Below are 26,705 nucleotides of genomic sequence, written 5' to 3' on the forward strand. Positions count from 1 at the left end.
AATATTTTTGAATTCCAAAGAGTGTTTGCAATATATAGCTGGAATTCTACTTATTTTCCGGGAAAAACGAGATGCACCATCTCTCTGTTTGTATATGATTTCACTGGCTCTCAATATTAAAAGGCTTTGCTTTACTTTAGTTGTTTCTTGAAAATTTTGTTGTTAAGGGGATGTGTGATGTATGTCAGTAAAATATAAACTTAACGACACTTTTTTTTAACCATGATATTGTCTGTGACGAGTCCCTTTCTTGAATGTGTAGTAACACATGAAGGTTATGCTGCTTTGGTACATGTACCATTCAACCTTTTCTTTGACTGAAGAATATACGCGTAGGTTGCATTGTCAGACACTTACGGTATGTTTTATTACTTAATTTGTTTTGTAAATAACAAAGCACTAGTTTTGGAAATTATCACGTGTAATATTAATGAAATTAGTACAAGAATGTTATATCCAAAAGTCAGAAAACAGTGTACGCTAGTATCATCACCAAATTTGTTGATGTAAGCATGACAACATTTTTACATTCATACTTTGGAATTAAATTATAAATCAAACATTTTTTTTTTATTATTTATTTACAATTTTTTAACATGCAGTATCACAGGATTTCACACAGGAGTTGAAAATGTACAAATGGTTCTTGAAAATCACTGAATTGCACATAATATGATAATTTAAAAAAAAATGTCTATAGATATGTCAACTCTTCATCTGAAATAAACAAAATACAACTATGAAATGGAACATAATTTCCATTATGGAAGCAAAATAGACAAGACATCTATATTTGATCCTTATTGATGGACTTTTTAACTTTTTTGAATTCAAGCGTCACTGATGAGTCTTTTGTAGACGAAACGCGCGTCTGGCGTATATATAAATTTTAGTCCTGGTATCTATGATGAGTTTATTTTCTATAGCTGATCATAGTTGTATATTCATGTATCTGGTTATTCAGAAATTGTTTTGGGAGTCTCAAAGAGACAAGATAACTGAAGGTTTATTATCGTTGGTATGCACTGATATTGATATCAAATGTGTTAAATTATATTATAGCTGTTAAAGTTGAATTCATGTATTATTATTACAAATCTCATATGACGTGTTTCTTTCGATTTGTAAATCAACCCATGCTCTAAATCCAATAAATTTTGTCTACACATGCGTATATTGACTACTGTAGAATAATGAATTTTATCAAATTGGCATGCATATAATATATTTCATTAACTTAAAACATTTCCAAACTCTTAAATGATGCAAGATTTGTTACTTATTCATTTATCATGACTGTAATGTGTTGCAATTCGAAATTAATTGACATGTTTGATCTAGATAAGACGACCGTTCATGCTGTTAAAAAATCTTCCCTCTAAAAATCACATTGCCAGACGTTTTCTTGTTTACAAACAAACAAGGGAGGTTCATGGAAAAGCCTACACAATCGCCCTAAACCTATACACATCGGACATAGAAATTACCTTAATTATCCTAATCAGAATCGAAATAATTGGTGCAAGCTGTACTTTATTGTAGTTTTAACATAAGTAGGCATTGTATTCATGTTATTTTAGCACAATCGCTCGGGCAAAAATAATCACGAAAAAAATGCCTACCCATGTTAAAACTACAATAAAGTATTACATGCATCAATTATTTCTTAAATGTATCAGTGGAGCCAGTGCTTATTATCCACCAAGTTACTTGTATGTCTAGACACACAGATTCAAAATAATACATTTTGTATATAAACGTACAGATTATGAATACTTAGCTGTATATAATACATTTATATTACAGTCAATCTATATAAGGCGGGTTTTATTGTTCTGCTTATGTCATTTTCTATTTAAATGCGTTGAAAGATCTTATTTTGCATTCTAATTACAGAGGTTTGCATCTTCAGCGTACCTGACAAATATTTCAGGACTACAATTAGAATACTCCATCACTTCAATTTAAATACTGCAGCACTTCAATTTAAATACTGTAGCACTTCAAATTAAATACTGCAGCACTTTAATTTAAAAAAACTGCAGTACTCTAATGAGAATTTTATGGCTATTTATTTGGCGGCGTCTTGTGATATTAAAATTGCGCTTTCTAAATATAATTACCTCTACAATTCAATTTATATACTCCAATCAAATAAGTGAGACACACACATAAATGTGATAAAAAAGGAATCAATATGAAAAAAAAAATGTTTATATTTATGTACTGAGAATATGATATAGAAGAATGGAAAATAAAGAATTGTCAAACTTGAATTTAGCAACACCCAGACCACGTAATATACATGAGTTGAAGACCGATTAAAGCAATACCTGGAAAACTTGACAAACTGTCAACATCTGAGATAGCATTATATTTTACTGTCAAATTCAGATCAGTTAATCGAACTTCCTCGTTAATCTTGTTATTTGGTATCACATGGTTCCTGTAAAAAGATAACATGATGGAAATACTTATCAAGTACATAGTTAATATTTTTGTGTTACTTTATGGTATTGTAAAGTTTAATTCATTCTTATCGAATGTAAGACAGACTAAAATGTGTGTTTGTTGCCTTTCTTCTAAACAGACTTCGGATTTTGGAACCAGTTAAAAAAATGTAGGCTTGGAGTTTGAACAATATGCCTTGTATACTATTATTTGTGAACAAGACGTTAAAATATGACCCAATGTATTGGTTCAGTACTTAGCAAGGTTCACAAACAATCACACAGTAATGTTCTCGTTCTAAATATGCATTTTGCACTAAAGGTTAAATAGCTATTTTGCAGCATAACTTAAAAGCCCTAATCATTAATCAAATGCGTATTTATAAGGCACTTTTACATCTGGGTGGTAATTTATAAATATTTTGATATGAGCGTCACTGATGAGTCTTATGTAGACGAAACGCGCGTCCTGGCGTTCTAAAATATAATCCTGGTACCTTTGATAACTATTTACACCACTGGGTCGATGCCACTACTGGTGGACGTTTCGTCCCCGAGGGTATCATCAGCCCAGTAGTCAACATTTCGGTTGAAATATGACATGAATATTAATAAGGTGGTGTTTTTTTTATATGAATTTCCTGTTTACAAAACATTGAATTTTACGAATAACTAAGGATTTTCTTATCCCAGGCATAGATTATCTTAGCCGTATTTGGAATTTTGGATCCTCAATGCTCTTCAACTTTGTTCTTGTTTGGCTTTATATATATATTGATATGAGCGTCACTGATGAGTCTTATGTAGACGAAACGCTCGTCCTGGCGTACACAATTATAATCCGGGTACCTGTGATAACTATTTACACTTTTTATGTTTTTGTGCGGTTTATTTTTGCATATATCATACCATACCTGCCATTAGTATTTCCAATACATTTTTGTATCTTATTGCATTCTGGTGGACCAAGGTAAACCCCTCCGAATTCCTCTTGCTCGTCGTACGATGATTGTCTCATATTTGTCATTCGGATATTCTGACCTTTTCTGTAGAATATACGATTATAAACATGAACATGCAAATCCTGATTTATATCATAAAATCTGTAGACCAATCTCACATTAATATATTCATAAAAAGATTTGAAATAGAGAAGGTTCGAAATAATAGCACGACTCATATTTTTTTAAACAAACAGACATGGCAAAAAAACAACGCAAAATCACCAAAAAGAAACAACAGTCTACAAAACACAATGTAGAATATTAAAGCAACATGAACGATTCAATTTATCCGCCAAAAAAAAGGGGTGATATCTTATACCATAGAAGGTAAGCATATCCTGTTCCACATTTGGCAACCATCGTGTGTTACTTATGAAACTATAAACCTGATGATTAATCTTCTTCAGTAGTTAGCAGTCATCGAAAAGAGGACGATAAGGTGGTTATCACAAATGAAACATACCCGTCGCTATTATCAGGAGGCTCAAACATTTGTAAGTCTTGTATGATTTTTAGTTTTAGTTTGTTATGTATGATTCGGAGTTAAGTATGACGTTACGTATGACGTTCGTTAACAATGAACTAGTATATATATTTGTTTAGGGGCCAGCTGCAGGACGCCCCTGATGTGGGAGATTCTCGTTGCATTGAATACCCGTTGGTGGCTATCGGCTGTTGTCTGCTTTATGGTCTGATTGTTGTCTCTTTAACACATTCCCCGTTTCAAGTTTCAATTTTATTATAAGTTATCAGTTAATCGAACAAATCGTGGAAGAAGAAGATGAGTTACAGAAAGATATGCAAGGCATGCCTTTCAAATGAACAATGTTTTCCGTCATCAGAGTTCAGATGTGAAAACGAAATAAATGTGCATAAACTAAAATCGAAAAGATAACACTGACTTCAAGGCAATTCCAGGAACAAGGTGAACTTACAATAAAATAATAAGGTCAAACACAATGAAACCAGAATATATCAAACAGACTCGCGGGACATTTTATAGCTTGCTAGGAAGTAGGTTTTGTTAATTGTTTAAGGCCATACGGAGTTTATAGTTGCTAACACATACGTTGATAGTTGTCCCATAGGCAATCATAATATATCGTTAGATTTTATCCTGTTGACTTTTTAAGGGAGCGTAGTTTAATTCTATATAAAGTTTGTACACAATTCAATTTTACTTCCACAATGTCAATTACAATTCCTGATGGAGGTTAATCCAGAAAAGCGATTCGCACGCCTTACATTTATATTATTCAAGGCATAGATTACCTCAGCCGTATTTGGCACAACTTTTTGGAATTTTTGGATTCTCAATGCTCTTCAACTTTGTACTTGTTTGACTTTATGCATATTTCGATTAGGGCGTAACTGATGAGTCTTATGTAGACAAAACGCGCGTCTGGCGTACTTAATTATAATCCTGGTACTTTTGATAACTATTTACACCTTAAAGCGATATACCTTAAATCTGTAAGTTCTATGCTGTCCGTATTTGTTGTTTCGGAACTTGTAACCGACTTTGTTGACATTAACAACAGTCGTTTCCGCACTTGAGATGTATCAACTGACCACGTGTTAGTGTATTCTGAACACATTGACAAATCTTCTCCCTCCATTGTTGAAGAGACTAAAAAATAAAGTATTTCTGCACAGAGCTTTATTGACACTGGTTTTGAATCTGACTTTACAATAGTATTCAAAGACTTAGGAAAAAAACCAAGTGATTCAGGGGTTGTCGTTTGATGCTTCCAATCACATTCGTTCATTGTTCTTTTTTTTTAATAATCATGCCATTCTATCTCTAGTTAGAATTATTTTCCGTTTGTCATTTCGGTGTCTTTCGTAGCTGATTTCGCGAAATTGGTTCTATTCATTGATGAACTCTGCATTTATACGGTCCCTATATTTGATAACTTCTCTATCATTTGAACTTTGGTGGATAATTGTCTCATTGGCAGTTAAACTATCTCTCCTTATTTAAAGTCATTATTCTTCTTGTACTTCTATTTGACACTCTTATGTTGAAAAAGATTATCTTAAAACATAAATGTTTACCTCTAGAAACTTTAGTTGGTGAATCAGAAATTCTCAATCCAACAACTGTTTTTCGTGGTGTCTCACCGAGTGTATATTTTCCTTTGTAAACAAAGGAGTCGGGGTCTTCTCCAAGTTGTTCAAGTAGATTTCTGATTTCTGCACGTTTCTATCAATAAATTGAAATAAAGTTTTTAAAGTTGGTTGTGCTTATCGCATTTCTAGATCAACTTCCAAATTATTGCTACCAGCAATATGACAAACGAGCATTGTAAACATCGAATTCATATATATTCAGAACAAGACAATGTTAAAAAGAAAGGTTTGTCTACAAGTAGCGGACTGGACCCATTAATAGTAAATAAAATGTTCATCAGATCGCCCCAAAAAGTCGAAAAACGCTACGAACACACGAAATCTAAAATGTTATATTTCAATTTATAAATTTAGTGCCTCCGAAGAGACTTCTAGATTTATCTTCCTGAAAAAATAAATGAAAAATTTAACGCCACGGATGTATGAATGCTTGGTAGTTGTCTCCTTCCTATATCTTTTGAAAAGGGCTTGTTTGATCAAAACGTAACTAAGAAAAAGGCCAAATAGTTATCAAATAAAAAATCTAATAAGACTTTCGTTTGCCTAGATAGTGATTTGTCCTTAAATTGTCAACAATCATCTATGTATAATATAAGAAAACTAACATTAAAGTAATCGAATATGAACATGTATTTTCTTTTTATTATTTTAGTCGTTCAGTTTCCACTGGGAAACTTTCTATCAAAACTTATGACAAAAGAGGCATTGCTAGTTCAACATTATTTCTTTCCTTTATTCGACGGTGATCTTCATTTGACATGTTCTCGTTTACAGGTGTCTGTAGTGACGTTTCAAATTTCAATTATCAGGTTCTTTGTATAGCTGGAAAACTACTAAGTCATTTATTTTGTTACTCCTAGGGCATATCAAATCCTGCTATATTATAATTAGCTGAGAGGACCAAACGGTTAACTGTTACATATTTATAAAACAGAAGATGTACAAATGGACTAAAGTGTACATTTGTCGTATTGGCAATTATACTACATCTCCATATTTGTAAATATAATACCTGTTTGATAATTTCTTTGTAGTGTTTGTTTAGTTCTTCGACATCTTTAATATCTTTTGTAAACAATGGACCATTTTCTTCTTTTTTCTTTCCCTTCCTTTTAAGCGTAGCTCGTATTCTTCTGTCGTCGCCTCTTGGATCAATTTTTAATTCAACTATCTACAAAATAATACACGAATCATGTTTATAAGCGCCATATGATACTCAGTTATATTGTCAAGTCAAGTTTGTAGAAATCTCCAGAAGTTGTAATATTTTAATTTAATTTGTATTGCATACATTTGTTCTGTACTGTTCACTTTAAGTGACATAGTAGTTTAACACACGTCGTCAAACTCCTCTTATTCATAAATGTTAACAATATTTCAAGCTCTAAATTGTCTATATGCCTCTTTGTGTTTCCGTGTTACACATTTTTTGTGTATACAGCGATTAAGATTATTACAAAAAGTTGACTGTTGTATCCCTATTCTGACATTTTCACTTCATATCTCTGTTGCTTTATTCACACATCAGGTCAAAATAATGCAATATTATGCGACTATTATACAAGTGAGAAGTTTAGCTAGCGTTCAAGCCAGGTTTAATCCCTCATTTTCTACATACGAAATTACACGTACTAAGTCGGGTTTATGAGTTTTGGCGTGCTAGAGCTTTTGATTTTACAATTTGATTATAGACGTTACTTTTTGAATTTGCCTTGGAGTTCGGAATTTAAGTGATTTTAATTTTCTCTACATCTCAAAATATTTGAATAATAACATATCCTATTTCGTTAGCACGTCAACAGGCAACCACTGACGTGCTTCCTTAAATAGAACTGTAAGCAATCTTGTATTACGTCCAACATCCCCTTTATAGTCTCTATCAGTGGAATAGTAAAGGACAAACAACAATATAATTCATTTCAGAAAAAAAACTCATATTTAATGGATTAAATTTGAAGAATAATTAAAGTTTACAAGTTCAGATTAAAAGAAATGAAGTTAAGCTCAAAAGATCAATGTGTTAGAATTTGCAACAACACAAATGTTGTGGCTTTTGTCTATCAATTAAGACTGTATCCATATTAACATTTAATGTACTTGTGTCGTCGATTTTATATCTAGCATCTTTTTAGCTATGTTTTCAGTCATATATATATAATTTATGCCGCACTGGATAAAACAAACCCCTTTTTTAAACAGATAAGATCGTCTTATAGAAAAAATGTTTTTTCGTCGCACCAGCAACGTAACAGCGCAGACATACAAATGTATCAACGGGGACTAACGTATTTGATTCAATCAAATGAAAGTAAGACAGTTTGACTTGGAGTTCGGAATTTAAGTGATTTTAATTTTCTCTACATCTCAAAATATTTGAATAATAACATATCCTATTTCGTTAGCACGTCAACAGACAAAACATAATTTAAAAATAATGGTTCACATAGTATTTGTTAATTTGAGTTTTGGATATACATATACAAATGTATTGGCAATACACAAAATTTGTAAGAAATTACAAAGACTATGTCATCATGTTTAGATTTGTAATTTGCAAAATGAGATAATTTTTTTTAATCTTAACATACAAATAGTTCTTATTTTAAAAAATGTAATTTTAACTTCGACTTTACCTTTGGAACAAAAACAAGACACAAAGTTATGGTTGTACAGAATATGATCAGGAGACTTATGATGATAAATTCTGGATTAGGTTTGTCATTTATTACAAACGAGATAGCTGCTCCTGACAAACACATCATGACAACATTGTAGACACTCATTCCAATGTATTTTGAATCATTTAGTGCTGATATAGTAACATGTCTTGTATCCCATGCGAGAAAACAACCAAATACCTGGAAATATCAAAACATGTATAGAGGTTAAGCAAACATACAACTGAATGGTACATGTTTGACATTGTATCAGAAGGTTTCATATTCTCTTTTATTAATACTAGAAACAGAAATCAGGTTTTCCTTATTATATATCAGGATGTCTGAGTTGAATTCTGTAACAACATTATAAGACTTTGAGAATTTATTGTTGTATAATGAATGCTCATTTTTTTATAGGCTGTATTGTGACCTATCGATGCATGTTCGTTTTCGAGATAGCTGATAAGTTTCTGTTTCATAGACTGAGGTAGTATTTACATCTCTGTTAATAGATAATATAATAAGCTTGGTAATTAAAATATTATTTTAATGTTTCAGAAAAAAGATAAAACGGGATCAGTCGTTTGTTGTTTGTTTTTATTTGTAGTGATAATATCAACTTATTTTACTGCACAAGTTATGCATTTCGACCATCAATGTCTTTTCAGTGAACATTCAAATCCCTAAATATTTAGGTCTCCAGCATTTATGAAATGACGGTTGATGTGAGAATTAGCAGTTTTTGGCATTATAATTGGTTAATAAAGTCAAAAATAAATAAATCAATCTGTATTTATATTCTGTGAATGTAGTGTACAGAGGCGGATCCAGGAATTTTCCTAAGTGGGGGCCCACTGACTGACCTAAGAGGGGGCCCCGCTCCAGTCACGCTTCAGTGATTCCCTATATAAGCAACAAAATTTTTTCCCCAAAAAGGGGGGCTGCCCCCCCCTAAATTCGCCTCTGGTGTAGACACTGTCTCTCAGAATACTTTTATACAGAGTATTTGGTATATGTAAGAAAAACACGTTTTCGTAGATCACATTTCTCGCTATTCAAAATGTTATATGTACAATGTATCTTTTTATAAAGAGAAAAACACTTTAGAGTAAAAGTATTCTGTCAAAACGTAGTCATTACGTAGAAATATCCTTTCATTAGATTTCTGACCTATTCATTGATATACTTACATGTATGTCAAAAGGTTTTATAATTAAAACTGTACAGAAAATTACCAATCTCATAAAGTAGCCTTCAATACTCACCAACAAAATTCCTTTGTAAGCATATATAATTCCCATCCATATCGGTATATAACTGCTGGTGCAGTATTCCATTATTGGTATAACCTCATAATCACCCATGATCTAATAAGTAAAACAATATTAATCAAGTGTGAGAGAATAAAATTAAGAATGGAAATTTGGAATGTGTCAAAGAGACGACAACCCGACCAAAGAAAAAAACAACAGCAGAAGGTCACCAACAGGTCTTCAATGAAGAGAGAAATTCCCGCACCCGGAGGCGTCCTTCAGCTGGCCCCTAAACAAATATACACTCGTTCAGTGATAATGAAGTCTACTTTTCATAGATCATAATACATGTATTGTGTATCTCCAGAATCATAATATGTATGTGGAAATACGAAAGAAAATCAAGTATCAACTTTGCAGGATTTGCACCGCAGTTACTTGAGAAATAGTTTTTTTTTTCAATACATGTATACTTTACTTCATTTATGGTATAAAATGATAATTATAATACGGCAATGGAACACATAAGAATGATTGCATCATACATTGATGTAAAAAGACATTTAAGTTATTACTCAAACATTCGTTATAACCAACCCAACTTCAAATATGACCTTACGTCAATATACTAAAAAGGTCAAAAGGTAAAAGACACATGCTTCAAAAGATACAATTTTAAAAGTATAAAAGTTTTTTTTTATGTCGAAACGAAATAAAACTCTATTTTACGAAAACAAAAACAAATATACAAATCTTCAATACAAACGCCTAAAAAGAAGTTAATAAATGCAACAGTAGTATATCGCTGTTCAAAATTAGATAAAAAGAGCACATGTACCGACAATCTGTCGAGTCGTAGAATCAAACAATGATTTCAATTATAGTTTGGGTAAGATTAAAAAAAAAACTAATATCTGAAAATCCACACGATTTTAAATTCACATGTGCCATTCAAGACCTCATATCCAAGGCAAGGCTTAGATACTGTGGTAAATATGTACATGTAATTGTATTGAAAATAATGTTGTAACTTCTCCATCAAAGTCGACCCTAGACGACTTTGGATTACGAAAATAATGTCATTTTACTATTAAGTGATAACTTGAGATTAACCTTAGCTTTTGGCAGGGATCAAGTTAGTCAGTCTTTAGTTTTCTGCGTGGTTTTTTGTGTACTAAAGTTTGTCAGTTGGTCTTTTTGTCAATTTTAGCCATGCCAGTATCAGTTTATTTTAGACTTATGCATTTGAATGTCCGTCTGGTATCTTATGACTCTTATTTACAACGAGACCGACAAATGCAACAATATCCTTATAAGATTAACCAACTACTGTTAGTATTTTTAACGAAAATATCAAATTGACGTTTAAACATTTAAATACACTATGTGCTAGTAGCTCTTTTATAAAGTCTTACATATGAACTGAGATTCCTGGTATCTTTATACAACGGATCCATGATCTGCCACGTGGTCAATATGATGGCATCTAGCAATACCAGTGTGAATACCATACAAAATAGTTTATAATCATGAATAATCTGAAAGTAAGAATTAAAGAATGTGGTAAAAGCTAATTTGAAAAGATTAAACTGATTTCTAAAAAAATAGTTACAATGTTGTTTCATATTCAAAGCGTTTAAAAATTTTTTTTTATTGGTTACTTTAAATAGTTTTTCCCATTTGATAAACTATTTTTCCACTTCAAGTTCTCTCCCTTGCATGTTATGCTCACACAAATATACAAAAAGGTGCAAGTTGGAGACATAACACTTTGACCGACAGCAGAAAATGTCTCATTATTTGGAGGTAAATTGAAAAACGAACCAATACCAACCAAATTTTGTGATGCCCTTTAATAGCAGGGGCTCTAAATTATGTAAAATTTAAACATATCAAAGAAGAGAGATGTAGTCAGAGTTCATATGGCGAAGATAAAAAATATGAAATGTCACACTACTGTCACAAAATCTGAGGAAACTCGATATCGTATATTAAACTAATAAGCGATTCGACATGCAACATGTAAACAATCAAACGAGATTATGGTCGGGCTAACTCATACCAAATCTGTATTTCAGATGAAACAAGTTGTCCAAACATCATAATGGCAGATTTATATAACAATCATATTACAAGAAAACAAAACAGAAGAATCCTTTTACCTTTTTGTTTAATTTAATGTTGGTAAAAATTGCATGAACACGCCATGTTTTGGTAAACATAGCCCCAAATGATAACGAAAATCCAACTGCCAAGAACCAAGAACGAATCTACAATGAAAAAAGTATGTGCAGTGATGTCAAGAATATATCATTCGTGAAAATACATGGTCCAAGTGTTATATTCTTTATAGATTTTAAAATTGAAAACTGCAAGTGACGTTGAAAAAAAAGAAGAAAATGACCTTGTCAATTTTAATATATATCAAAATCGACCCTATATTAACATGCACTTCACAATGCAGATTTGTCTTTCTAGTGTCTGAGAAGTTATTGATAGTATAACTGTTAAAATGATTACAGAAATAATTTCTAATTATTAATTACTTGCAACCAGTTGTAAACACTTATTTCAAACTCTATTTCCGTTCAAGACTGTCTTTACAATATTTTTCTTGACAAATACTGACTCCCCTAAAAGATGTGAATATATGTTTAGTTTAGAATATCAGTTGAAAAGTATGATACTTGTTTTGTCAATTTAGTTAAGCCGACTTGCATTTGCTTACTACACACAATGAAGACGAGTGAATCCTTTTCATTGAACCTCCCTCTGATCCAAGAAGATAAACACTCGCATAAGACACCATGCATCCAATTATTATTATATTGTTCATATTTGGACTTGACATCTTAATGTACCTGTTAAATGAAAGAGTATCATATGTTAAGATTAAATCGAAGACTGTCATTATAGGTTAATATTAAATCGAAGAATGTCATTATTAGTTAAGATTTAAATCGCCATCCAACTTTTAATGAATCTTACAACTTATATTTTCTTTGACATAATCTTGCATACGAGGACTCGTGTCCTATTTTGATGATTCACTGACTTTGTATCATTTACTGACTTGATACTTAAATTTTCTCACATAAAGTGACAACCATTCACTTGTTTCGTGTTAAACAGATACTTCTGGGAGTTACGCCGTCTCCTTCAGAAACGGTAAACTTGTAATTTAGTCTCATAAGGAACATCGATATGATATAATAGTTGTTTTAAATTACATATAATGTACCTTGTATGTATAAATATATTTATCAAAATCACTTATACAAATTTATTTCACGTCTTAATGTACCTGTGGTGTCGGAATATAATGTTGATTACCAGAAACACGACTGCTATGATAATTCCAATACTAGCTAAGACACTTATTCCAGAGTATATCACTGGTGACACTCTTAACATTTCTGTCCGTACTAGATTTCTGTCCATAGGTGGCCCGTTTCCTAGGAATTAAATTTCTTGAAGTAATTAAATAATACTTCCTAACATAGAATAACTCGTTCTACAGAATATTTTTATGTTGGAATCTTGTTTGTAGCTTTATTATGTATGTTTTCTTTTACATTTCAATACATTAAGTAAAGATAGGAATGTGATGAACTACGGTAGAATACTTTTTACCACATTCATATAGCTTCTGTTATAAATGCAAATATTGTAAATTCTGACTTCATATTGTCTTTTCAGAAGAAGTAGTGAGTTATTGATAATTTGTGATGTTTGCAATTATCAATTCTTTTTGGGATTCGAGCGTCACTGATAAGTCTTTTCTAGACGAAATGCGCGTCTGGCGTATATACAAAATTTAGTCCTGGCATCTATAATGAGTTTATATATAATAATAGTTACAATTCCTTATATATTAAAAACATCCTTATTCGAATAAAGCCTTGATTGATTCATTGAGTCTTTAAAGTTTAAATGCGAGTATCTTAAAATTAATGCATATGAAAATAAAGAAATGGAAACGAAAATGAAAAAAATAAGTAGAAGAAATGTTCCACTAAAAAGTCAGTTCAACAACCTTCATAAGGAAGATTTTACAATACTATTGTCAATGCCCGGTAAATCTTTCTATCTTTAAGAGTTAAGCAGCATCCAAATTGTTTCTTCAAATTATGCAAATGAATTAGTAACTCTATAGTGAATGAAAGACAAACGTTTGAATTGTATCATATGATTTTTTTCAATATTACATCTGTATCAATCCAAGACACCAATATTATCCCAAGAGATATTCTTGAGACATTGGTTGAAGGTTGATACGGAGCGTTAATTTGAAAAAATCAATATACTTTACACTTTATTATAAACCTCACATGAGTTTTTTATTTGACACGACGGCAGATAAGGGGTTTGATAAAGCCTTTGTAACCGTGACTGATATTATGACGGATATAAGTTAGTGATTGCAAATAACTTTCTGGAATATTTCTCCATGACGTTCAGTACAAAGACGGATTCCGATATCATACATTTGTCAGTGACAATTGCAGATACAAGTAACTTATACAATTTAGTACCTGTCCACTGTATTTTATCCGTTATTACAAGTTCATCAGTTGATCTATCATATGTACCAATTTCTTTTAATTTCTTATCTAAAAATACAAGTTCATAAATTTAAGAATCTACCAACTATATAAAACAAGTAAGATAATGTGTTTTTACAATGAATAATACAAGAAGCCGAGTCCATCTTAAAAATCGACAGCAGGGTAAAGTAAAACGTTTCCTAAAAGCATTATATATCATATAAAAACTAGCCTCGATTTGTTTTATGTATATGTTGGCAAATCTTAAACATCAAATGATAATAACTAAAAACATGCTACTAAGGTTTAATAATTTTTCTTGTTCTAGAGAATTGAAAGAAGTATGTTCGGTAAAGGTCATAATTGGCCCCGATTATAAAATTGAATGATACAAGATAAAATGTGTTTTAAGTTGTGTTAAAGACACGCGAGAAAGTTTTGTTCCAAACGTTGATTTCTACATCCCAAATAGGTAAAAATAAGAGATTTTGAAGAATTTAACAAAATTGACCAGGAAACACAGAGCCCAGGCTTCGACAAACTAAATATTCAAGTTGATCATGAAGAATGCCATTAGAAACATTGTGTTCAAAGATCATGTTTGTCGACGTATGCGCTCTATGTTTCCTGTCCAATAATCAATTAGCAATTTTACCTGACCATATCGGGAAATAGGTATTTAGTCGGATCTTAACACGTACTTGTGATTTGGTTAAACAGGTTTTGTTATAAATATGCGGCGAAATGTCGAAATGTTCAGAACTTAATTTAATCCGTATTTCGGTAGGATGGTGCAAGCATACGATTTTTATTGCTTCTTACACTTTGAGAAGCGAATAATCTTTAAACTACTTTATTTAAATATTGTGTAAAAACATTGATTTTGAGCTTTGAAAGTCAAGTGACTCGATCATTTTCCTGAGATAGTTTTACAAAATTGCAAAGAAATATTTTTACAGTGGGTTAGCTTTTATTAGTCTTCACTAACTATAGATTAACAACTTCTGGTTATATTTATAATTTTGAATCATCATTGAAGGTGGAGCACGATTGCGCAGTTAATCAATTCTATTGATGTGCCATTTGTATGCAAGAGTGACATTCCGTTGTATTATGTGCCAATTCTAAAAAGTTATGCGAGTATTCTCTCCCCTTAACAGGTTAATTATTTTATAATTAAGTTTACGTTTCTAAAATAATTATGAATAATTACAAAATGTTTACATGCATATATTTTAGTTTTTGTTATTGGTGTTTCAAAAACATTGCTGTACGAATATAATTTCATAAATTTGAAACGTTTAAAATGATTACATACCAATATAAAGTACCGTTCATCATTTTTGAAAAAGACTATGGACGAAATTTGAATAAATTATCTTCTCTTGATGATGGATTGATTGGCAAATGAACCAGCGTTATCTAATGGTAATCACAGAAAGGGACCGGCGAGCTATTGTTAATTGTAGCTTATTCAACCTTAAACCAATGTTCCACTATAAACAAATGTTACTTTATTTAAATATAAGGACTTAGTTAGCTAAATCTCCTTCTTTTTTTTTTTAGATATTATGATTTTTTATTGCAATAGATTAATATGCTAAATCAATGCACGTTTTACCAATTTTCATTGAAAATAAAAATGATTACTGTTTATTACGTCATCAGAAGAAGGCAGGATGGTAAATTGTTAAAAAAAAAAGCTTGTTTCCTATATAGTCAATACATTATCTATGATTTATTGTGATATTGGTCAATAAAGCCTAATTTGAAATTTAAGGTAAAAACGATTGCCATTTAAGGGCCTTATCGAACATACTCCTTTCTTGTGCATACCATTTCTATTTTCTAGATGAGATGCCTCAGTTTTGTTTCTGGCTTTAAATACAAATGCAAACTTAAGTGTATGTGACAGGTCATAAAACTGCTCTATAGGATCTATAATCGCTCAATTTACCATCGTGTCAAAGTGGATACAATATACATTCCGATGATTAGACAATTCCTGCGAGTCATTAGGTAACTGCTTAATGCATTTAGCATTATTGGACAATTTGATGTAATGTGCCTTCACGTCTGATTATTTGTTGATAACCTTGGTATAATCTAGTGGTTTTAGTCATTTTCTGGATTAAAAAATGTATACAACCCATTGCTTCCTAAATAAGTACATTTAGTTATTTTCTAACAAATTGTATTGTTTATAGAATATGAACGCATTGACCAAATTGCAGAATATGTTTTTCGTTTACATGGTATATTATATGGCTTGTGAAAGATGATAGGAATTTGAACTGATAATATTAAAAGCACACGATTATAATTTCGGATTTTAAGACTTTGAGTAATGCCCTTTGCTAAATATAACTAAGATCTTTATACATTCAGGGCTCGGACATGATAAATGGATTTGAATACTTCCCATGTTCAAAAATCAGTTATCTAGTCGTTGATTTTACAAACCTACGATTTTACCAACCTACGATTTTACCAACCTACGATTTTACTCTATCACTCGTACCAAGTTCCCTATTACACAATCATCAAATGAGTATATAAATGTTGATGCAATTATGCACTTCACAATTTGATATTAAACAAAGGGAAACGCGATGACCGATGCATCCGTAAACAGTCAAACTTTTTAACGTGTGACAAACAAAGTACATGCAAGTTCATTTTGTATAACTTTGGTAAAAAATCATACATTTATTCATTATATACGTAAAACGATGTACTTGGTCATTTTTGCGATATGGTCGAGACGACCACGCTATATGAAGACAATTATGTTACCAAAAAGACTACGAAAAGGCCCGTTTTTATTGACTTTGACACAGTCATTATTGTTAAGCGTTGAAGGTCAAATAATATGAAAATCAATCTGCATTACAAATGAAACTGCATCATATCAGTTGCAATACGCTAAGTTGATTGGATAGTACTACCATACATTCTATATTGTTCCATTTACACACATTTTAAAATGTGATACTATATGTTTGATTCTGTTTAAAAGTGAAATAAATGAAAACATTGAACAGTACTTACTGTAAAAACAAATAGAGATAGACAACACTCTCTCTCCGAATTTTTTTTTTACTAAAAAAAACATGCTTGTTTTGATCGAGAGTAACTTTTCCGATGTGTTCCCTCGGTTGTCGTTTGTAAACCGGATTTGTTTTACTCAATCGATTTATGTCTGCGGTATATTACTTTTGCCTTTATTCATACCTTGCAGTTGCTTGATTGATACCAATCCAATTCTGTCTGGTCCATCGAAGTGTACCCGTCCCTAATAAAGAGTTAATAAAAATCTACATTTATCCGACACTAGTATATAACTATTTGCTGGTTGAAAATTTGAATTTAAACAAATATTTCAGCTTTTGAAATACTTTATCTGTAATATCCACCGATTGAAAACATTTAATGGCTTTATTTTCATTTAAGCAAGACCTATGTTTTGCAAAAATAAACTTTATGTTAGTTTTGAAACACGTACTTTAGGGTCATCAAGATAAAAAATACTTAGAATATTGTTTTTATTCGTACAAAAGTCAAAGAACTTACTGTAACTCCAATAAAATCTGTTTCGTTTAACGCCAGTGCCATTGAATCACCCCTGAAAAAATGTTCTTCAACTGCAGTCGGATATTTCCTGTTTCTTAGGATTGTATCTATGGCTTTAGCAATCACCCAAATTCCATCAAATGCATAACCATGAAAAACACTAAACTCTCCGTCACGTACATCATTATAGTGTTTCTTGTATTCTTTAGGTTTCTAAAAAAGATAAAAAGACGCCTTAACACGTTTTGTTCTTCGGAAGTGAATTCTAGAATAATCCAAATCAGGAATGCTAAAACCTTAAATTTGTCAACGATGAATGTGTCCTTTGCGTACACCATTGATTGATAATTTACTGTTAATAAAAAGGTGCATAATCAAATCGCTAAGAGTTTTCTACGCCTCGGAATGTTCGGTTTAAGTGTTCTTAAACCTCGTAAAATTTATTTGGCTACGCAACTAGTTTGATTTTGATGTGAGTTTTATGTAGACGAAATTCATAGATGGCCAAATTATCAGCCTGGTATCTGAGTGTTTAAAAGATAAGACATACCAAACCTGATGCCGTACGTTCGTTGCTATGCGTTAGAATTAAAGATTCCATCATAAGATATCCTTCAGCAGCTTGTAATACTTCGTGTTTTCTACACGGGACTGAAATATCTTTCGTACTAAACCATTTTTTCGAATAACCTCCAACTAAAATCCACTGATATTTTTTACCGTACATATTTTGCTGGAATACCTGCAAGTAAAATGTAATTTTAGTATATAAATTAATTAAAGGACAGTGTTACACGAAAAACAAATATGTAACACAAAAACAAACGACAACATCTGAATGGTAAATTCAGAAGATCCCAAGAAAATTTGATGTCATACTTAGTTTTCGACTTATTTGCCGGCAACAGTTATTTCACCTGATAGGAGAACATTTTTGTTTTCACAATCGGTCGAGAAATGAGAAAATTTATAGTAGAAAAAGTAGATAAATTGTAAAATAAAAAGGTGTGAACGATTGTTTGTGGAGGACATGAATAATTTTCATGGAAGACATTTTATGATAAACGTATTCCTATTCTTACTTACACTACAAAATATTTTCCTTGCCATCGTTTCGTTAAAGAAACCAACAATGATTCTGGCATCTAGTTTCTGTTAAAATAAAATACAAAATAAAATAGTTAAGTACGTCAACCTTATACATGTATCAATCTATAGATGTACACAGCAAATCCTGACGGAAAGTGTAGAATTATGATATTATTATTGCTATATATTTGAAGTTGGTTTTACAATATAACCAGAATATGTTTTTCAATGTTCGACAAACTGTCTACAGTGTTATGTAACCTGTGTTTTTCCGTTATCTCATTTTTTTCTATGGTGTTGTCTTTTGTCTTGTTATAGTTTTATATCCATTTGGTATGTATCCCTTTTGCATAATATACATCTATTTTTTTAGTTGGTTTAAATTGCTAGTTACCTTTTCCTACTGAAGTATTTTTTTCTAAAATCATTTGTTATTGTTTACTTTCAGTAAATAGAAAATTTATGAAACTTTTAAATAATCAAATTACTATGGGAAGTATATCCCGGGCAAAGATTGAGTTAGCTGCGTTCAACTGTTCTGTTCGGAATTTACCATTCTAATGCTTTTGTACTAAGCATTTGATTTTACTTTTTTACTGTTTTCTTCGAGTGACACTGGTGAGTTGTATGTACTATACGAGTCACGTCTGAAGTATCAAAATATAAGCCTTGTATATTTGATGACAATTTTACTCAATCCAAAATGCAGAATATTTTAGATCAACTTGAACGACAATGACCCAGTGTTGTCATTCAGGCATAATTCTGGTAAAACATAAGTGGTTACCTTTATATTTTCGACAGCTGAGCTTGGATCATCGAGAAAACTCTCCACTTTTAAAACTTCTATATTGGCATCATCGATGACTTGTATAAACTTATTGTGTGCCTATTTCAAAAAATCTAAAATAATTAATTTAGATTCGCCTCAGTCTTTGTTTGTCAACGCAATATTCAGTCTCTTAGAGTTCCTAGCCAACATGATGGTCATAAATTTAATTAATGATGTTTTAATGCATATTATAGATAAGCTTGATTATTTATAGCAAATGTCCACTAACCTCTTTGATGGATATATTAACAGTGGTTATACTAAAATGTTAATTCCACTCCAAGTAAATGCTGTCCTGTGTGTGTCTTCTTAGATGTGTGTACCTTATGAAGTTTATTCAAAACACTTGATGCGCACTGAAAAAAAATCTCTTAAAGAGAGTTTTATACTGCTGTAGGTCTTTTTTCTTTTTCTTTAGCTTTGGCGTTTTCAGTCTTTTTTTTCGACTTATACCTTTGAATGTCCTTTTGGTATATATTCACGACTCAAAAGAGCAAATTGTATTTAATTTGTAAATGCACATGAATCATCAAATTAATAACATGTTCAATATTCATTAAAGTTGATGAGACAATTGAACAATCATCAAATAAAGTGTCAATAAATTAGGGTTTTGTTATCCAAATGGCATTGCTTGCTGTCAGAAAACACAGCAAACAATTAATACGAAATTGTTTTGGTATAATACATTCGTTAGGTGTAAAAGGTCAGGAAACTATTAAACAAATTAAATTTAAAGTCACATAATAAACTCTTCTGCCAGCTTTGCATTTAAACTGCTCTGTATTAATCCTGTAGCTGCCGATTTAGAAACCTTTAAAATTGTACATCGTTCAGTAAGAATATAAATTCTATAAATTTAAGAACATAAAGAGCTAGTAAAACAGAAGTCATGTCGATGTGCGAGATATTGTAAAGAAAAGTCAACATATCAAAGGTGACATTATAACTGCATAGGGAAATTAAATCAATGGACCTCTGATTAAACAAGGATTACATTATATCACAAGTTCTACAAGTAAATACAATTTATAACGGATCAAACTGATACAGGGAAACTTAATAATTCTGACTCAATGTTATGAAAGTATTTGTATTGAACATATTAATTGTAGAAAAAAATATTTATCCGTTTTGTCAATTCAGTTTGTATTAATCATCTTAATATTTGTTAAATTTATAGTCAAAAGCCTACATTGATATATTGTACCTCTTACAAATATAATTCAACAATATGCACGTTACCAACGGAGTACAATGTGTAAGATAGTTTACTCATATCAATGTGTTTTGATTTCCAATGATTATGTTCACTTTGCTGTGAAGGCAAACAGTCAACAGGACCATTAAACCAATATCAAAAGCACGAAAAGGTCCCATAAACTCCAACAGCTATCATTGAGATTTTAATGTCTGCAGGTCATCATATGTTTCGGAAACGGTGAGGAAACAGATAAATCTAGAGATAAATCCAGAGATTGATCCCCCCAAATTTGTTTACAAAAATGTACATGTATCCTTTATGATGTAGATCTGATATTTCATTGAAATGGATTTAATTTGGCAAATAACTTATTGATGTGATTGTATAACCTGAGTTTTATATAAAATTTTAGGGTCAGGACATGAGCAGAACAAAAAGAAGGAAGTGGATGGAAATATATATTCGTAATAAACTGGATCTAAAAGATGCGCAAAACACACATATTGTTGATGTAAAATACTCCTCAATGTCTGCAACGGTTATCGTTATTTAGTATTTTTTACCGATTATTTAACATTATTCCAGCAAATGACTTTGACTGCGTCAATAAGTTACGTTCAAAAATTGTTCGATTTAGAAAATTTTCGATGCAAATTATATTTGGTCTTCTGCGGGCTTTCGATACATAAGTGTGCATATACACAAGTTGAAAATTCATAAAAGGATAACATATTATTTTTTTTAGATTTGGACAGTACACTGATCTCACAAACGAAATACCAAGACCTACGAAAGAATATATGTTTAAACAAAGACAAACAACAACGAACTGTTCATAGTTCAGAAAGCATACACAATGTGGTAGAAAAACCGGTTGTACTTGTTAAAACTCTCCCACCCTTTTTAACTTTGTAGAAAGTGTGTCGAAAAACAAACACACAAGTTGTGCACATGCAGTGTAGATACATATCGAGTTTTGCTAAATTATACAATCATCATGCATAATAAACTTTACAATGCACAGTTAAAGATTATAAAATGTTTGTACTATTTGAGTCTTGTGTCGTGCATCAATCCATGTGGTCACATGTGGTCAGTTTGAAATTATAAAAATAAATCGAAACTACTTGAAAGTCTATACGTTTGAAATATAAGTAACCATTTCACATAACCATAAATCTGCCTATTGTTCAAGGAATTTACTACGTCTGTTTTAATTCAATAATAACGGTCAAAGGTAACTAGCTCTCATTTTAATATAACGTACAATACCGTATCTGTCAGATTCTATCGATGCATCTTGAAATAAGGTCGCCACTCTTGTCCAATTATATCGCTTTAGAAATGCCACTTTGGCCGGGTTAAAATCTTTATCGCTTGGAACTGTCCGAAAGAAATTAGAATATGTTGATCTGTCTGACAGCTTTGGATCAGTGTCGGCATATGACAACTGTAAATGATGAAATATCAATATTAACGTCTGTTCTTTTTAACTTCCCTGAATATGTAATTTCATAGAAAATAAACATAGTTGGAGAAAAGAAAAAAACCCATAAACTTGACAAATTGATATTAAAATACCGGTTTCTTTTAAAAGGTTACATGTTTTGACAATGCAATTTTCTGTAATTTAACAAAAAGTAATGCAGGTTTTTTGAATTATGTAGTTCCAAACATTATCAAAATTATCAACGCGTCCAACACGTGCCAAAATATGAATCTTTCTACTTACTTGAGACATATTCCACCACTTTGATATTTGTGCTAAAGGACCAGTAACGTTAGGACATGCATCTCCAAATAACATCACTTTTGTTGTATTTTCATGCATCATGTCGAAAAATATCTTTGTTGCTTTAGCCATGTCACACTGAAAAAAACATTGCATCGCTCATTTAATGCAGCATACATTTTGTTCAATCTCATTTAAATTCTGGTCCATATAAGTCGCGAGCTTGAGTATAAGGACAACAAATTAGAATTCTGTATTCTAATTATTTTGTGATTCATTTATATTTCTAAAATGTTTTAAATCATTTGCTTTTGTTGTTTTCCCTCAAGAGCACGTCATTACATAATTTTTATATCAATGCCTACTTAACCGGAGATATAGTGATCCTTGTGTCCGTCATCCTCCTAGATTTGAAAGTATTTTGCAGTTTTCGAGTTTTTTTTATCGTCGTATGATATGATTGGTAGAGCTTACCTGTACCAATAAAATTATATGTAGTTTGCCATATCTTGGCAAAAGAGGAAAAGTTTTGGTACACTTTTTGGGATCTACTAAAAAATGATTGTTTTATACATATCTTCAAGTCAAATATTTTTCAAAAAAGTGGAAGTCGTTCCAAACAATTACTTTAATTCTACATGTTCTCCCTATATTTGTTCTTCAAAAATAATGACGGTAGTCCATCAATCTTGTTCATATATTAGTTATCTTATAGATACATTAACCTTTTTAATTTAGTTCTATGCTAATGTTACACTTCTGATGTAATACTGTATGAACATCTGCCAGACGTGTTTCTATTCCAATTTCAATTCTTGTTGATTCAATAAACCAGAAAGTGAATTTGCCGAGTAACACAATTACTGCTACATTATTTGAAATACAATATAAATGAGGAATTATAATAGTACCAAAGGATTCGCACGTTTTTATTCGAGCGTCACTGACGATTCTGCTGTAGACCAAACGCTCGACCGACGTACAAAATGTTTACCCTGATATCAATAATGAGTATTTTAACAGATAACAGACACGAAAACTAAGACAAATTCTCGAACCCTGAAATAAAATTCTCGTTTTTAGATTTTTGTATCTCTCTCATGCATATCAGTTCAAACTGAAAAATTAAAGAGCGGCCCATCAAAGACATAAAACGTAATTACTTTGAATAATTTGACTGAATCGACATATATATATACTCATTATTTCGATTTCATATACTAGGACTTACAAAGTTAAATAAAGGCAACAGTAGTATACCGCAGTTCAAAAATCGTAAACAGATTGTTTAAATATTTACGCGTAATACTATTACCGATAGTAATGTGCTATCAAACGAATGGATAACAACTTATTCATGACTTAGAACAGTCATTTTCATATGTAGAAATGGAGGATGAAAGCTGGTTTTATAGCTAGCTAGTCGTCGCACTTGTATGCCGGTGTATTAAATTCCAAATATATGTATAATAAAACATGTTAGGATAAACCCACTAATAAGTCTAATTCGATAGATTCGCAGAAATTTGACAGGATAATGGGAATATATCTGCTATCATCTGTAAAACGGATTTTCAATAACCGTAAAATTTACGATGGAATGATTTGATCTTTGATTTTAATTTTAATTTTTTTTTAACTAATGATTGACCTAGTTAGCTATAGTAACATTAAACATAACTTTTATCAATAATATTATACCCTGAATGAGGGATTCTGCACTATATACTTTGATGCTTCTTTGTTATTAGGAAAAGAAAATTGATACAACAGAAAGTACATGTTGCTAAAATTTCAAAGCAAGAGTGTTCATTATCCGTGATACTGAAATCACTGTATCATTTTAAAAAACAGAATTGCATTAACTGTTTGAATACGCTCTGTGTCGTAACATTTGATGTCTAATGTGAAATTAATCAAATTTGATTTCAACACAGAAACTGCAAACACAATTAGCTTTGCTTCTGTTATCTGCGTGACTGCATTAAAAGATTTAATATAACTAAAATACAATGTGTCGTCAGAGTTTATGTAAATGAAATTTGCCATCAGTGCACTGTTCGATTGTAAAAACGGTCAACTTTCCTTTTAAACGAGAGTAACCTTAGCACTAGAGAGTGTAAAAGGATTTTCCCACTACGTTGGTCGGTTGATACATTGTATGTACCATTTGATAGTGAAGAAGGGTCTTCCAACTTTATTTGCCGATTAATATATATTATACAGTGTAAACGGGTCCTCAAACTTCGTTTGTCGGTTTAAATATAATTGTATCAATAGACCGTGTAAATTATCTTCTAACTTGGTTTGTCAGTTTATATGAAACATAAGGCAGTGTAAAGGGTCTACCAACTACATCTGTTTGTTCACATATAAAATAAGATGGTGATAAGGGTCTACTAACTTTATTTGTCGATTTATATATATCAATAGACTGTGTAAAAGGGTCTTCTAACTTCGTTTGTCGGTTTAAAGATATTGGTAGCATAAGACAGTGATAAGTCTTTCAACTTCGTTAAGCGGTTTATATTCAGCATTAGACGGTATAAAAGGGTCGTCCAACATCGTTTGACAGTTGAATTAATGCACTAGACAGTGTAAAATGGTCTTCCAACTTTCAACTTCATTTGGTGGATTGCAAAATTGGGACAATAACTGCAAAGATCTTGAAAAGTATTCTAGTGATATATATTATATATACAAACCGCCTAAAAAGGGCTTTACTTGTACTTCAAAGAAGTTTTTGTTGTTTTTTTACCGATCATTTTGTATGCAAAATTTTGCGATTCCGTATAATTTATTTTATAATGTTTAAACATTGCAGAGAATACCCAGACTATCCAGTAATCTTATAGACAGATACTGTAACTTAGTACACAATTTAGACTTTAATAAAAACAGATTTTACCATATTTATATTTATAAAGCCTATACAATTTTACGCTAAAAGTCGCTTCGACTTATTTTGAGGTGTCCATAATCATGTTTGAATCAATCTGATATGAAAGAGTATAATTATTCTTTAATATTTTAAATATCAAGTCAGGAATATGACAGCTATTATCATTTCGTTTGATGTGATTGAGTTTTTGGTTTCGACATCTGATTACGGACTTTCTAGTTTGTTTTAAATTTAAATGATAGTGTGGTCATTTTTATAAATTTCCTGTTTACAAAACTTTGAAGGTTTCTAAAAACTAAGGATTTTCTTATCCCAGGCATAGATTACCTTAGTCGTATTTGGCACAACTTTTTGGAATTTTGGATCCTCAATGCTCTTCAACTTTGTACTAGTTTGGCTTTTTTCTTATGAAGACGAAACGCGCGTCTGACGTACCAAATCATAATCCTGGTACCTGGTAACTATTACCTGTTGTGAAGAACCGTTTTGATGCTCAGTTAACTTGCCCTATGATTGAAAGTGACAAACTACGTGCAGAACTATTAAAATTAAAATGGTGTCTTGAAAGATCATCACGAACACTTATTGACCCCCCCCCCCCCCCATAAGTATAACATTTCAAGATCAAAAGTTGAAAAAAATTTAAGGCATAACTATATGAGAAATTAAAATGAAATAAGTGTAACGAAGTTTTTAATAATAAAGCGTTCTAATACATGTTCCAACATATGTCAACTGAAAAGATTTTTTTGACGGACTGAGTCTACAAAATTTCCGGATTTCGGTAAATATTAAAATATCAAGTGATGATCATTAGCTTATTTTTTACTATAATAAATATAATGTTGAAAGAAATGTTTGCGACACAATTGCTTAATGTTTCCAGTTCAAGACACTAATGGACGATGAATTCTTGAAATATAAATATAGAAGGGTAAAAAAATAAACTGTTTTGAAATCATATATTTCGTTCGTAGTGAAATTAGAATAACATAAAATTTTGTGGCATTTTATTTAAATTAAATTAATTTTTGCAGCTCTAATTTAATTACCTGTGTATCATTCCAGGTCATCTGCAGATCATATCCTGGAAGTATGTCGGTATTATTATTAACTATGTCCAGTGCCAACTTCACAGCAGGTCTAACACCACGGCCAATTTGTCCGGCCTCTATGTCATATGACGTCGGAAATAATCCTGCGATAACAATTTCAGTAAGCCGATTTTCGGGTTCAGCATAAATCCTTTCCAAATACAGGGTAACAGCAATCCATATGGAATAAGAAAATCTACGATGCATTTCGCTTCTTGAAATTCAAAATATA

At 31.4% G+C, this 26,705-nt stretch overlaps 1 protein-coding gene across 1 annotated transcript; it reads right to left on the minus strand.

The window, feature by feature from the left end:
* Nucleotides 1-694: 694 nt before the first annotated feature.
* On the minus strand, nucleotides 695-26,705 carry LOC134684550 (gamma-aminobutyric acid type B receptor subunit 2-like). Its single transcript, XM_063543842.1, has 21 exons — nucleotides 26,432-26,705; nucleotides 22,478-22,615; nucleotides 22,013-22,195; nucleotides 19,497-19,598; nucleotides 18,707-18,772; nucleotides 18,171-18,362; nucleotides 17,621-17,833; nucleotides 17,282-17,342; nucleotides 14,036-14,113; nucleotides 12,805-12,955; nucleotides 12,229-12,361; nucleotides 11,663-11,770; nucleotides 10,916-11,038; nucleotides 9,513-9,614; nucleotides 8,221-8,445; nucleotides 6,600-6,758; nucleotides 5,513-5,660; nucleotides 4,919-5,084; nucleotides 3,365-3,496; nucleotides 2,334-2,446; nucleotides 695-717 (listed from the first exon to the last, which is right to left on the minus strand). The coding sequence occupies exons 1-21, from the start codon at nucleotides 26,678-26,680 to the stop codon at nucleotides 695-697; spliced, it is 2,865 nt and encodes a 954-aa protein (XP_063399912.1). The 5' UTR covers nucleotides 26,681-26,705.

Source organism: Mytilus trossulus, chromosome 9, assembly GCF_036588685.1.
Source record: "Mytilus trossulus isolate FHL-02 chromosome 9, PNRI_Mtr1.1.1.hap1, whole genome shotgun sequence".
Lineage (NCBI taxonomy): Eukaryota > Metazoa > Mollusca > Bivalvia > Mytilida > Mytilidae > Mytilus > Mytilus trossulus.

Excerpts from the sequence above, each read along its gene's own strand:
- LOC134684550 (XM_063543842.1), bottom strand. The coding sequence starts at position 26,680 with ATGCATCGTAGATTTTCTTATTCCATATGGATTGCTGTTACCCTGTAT. Across the intron at positions 22,196-22,477 it reads AGTGGTGGAATATGTCTCAA|TTGTCATATGCCGACACTGA; the intron begins GTAAGTAGAAAG and ends CATCATTTACAG. Across the intron at positions 19,599-22,012 it reads AATCTGACAGATACGGTATT|GCACACAATAAGTTTATACA; the intron begins GTACGTTATATT and ends TTTTTGAAATAG.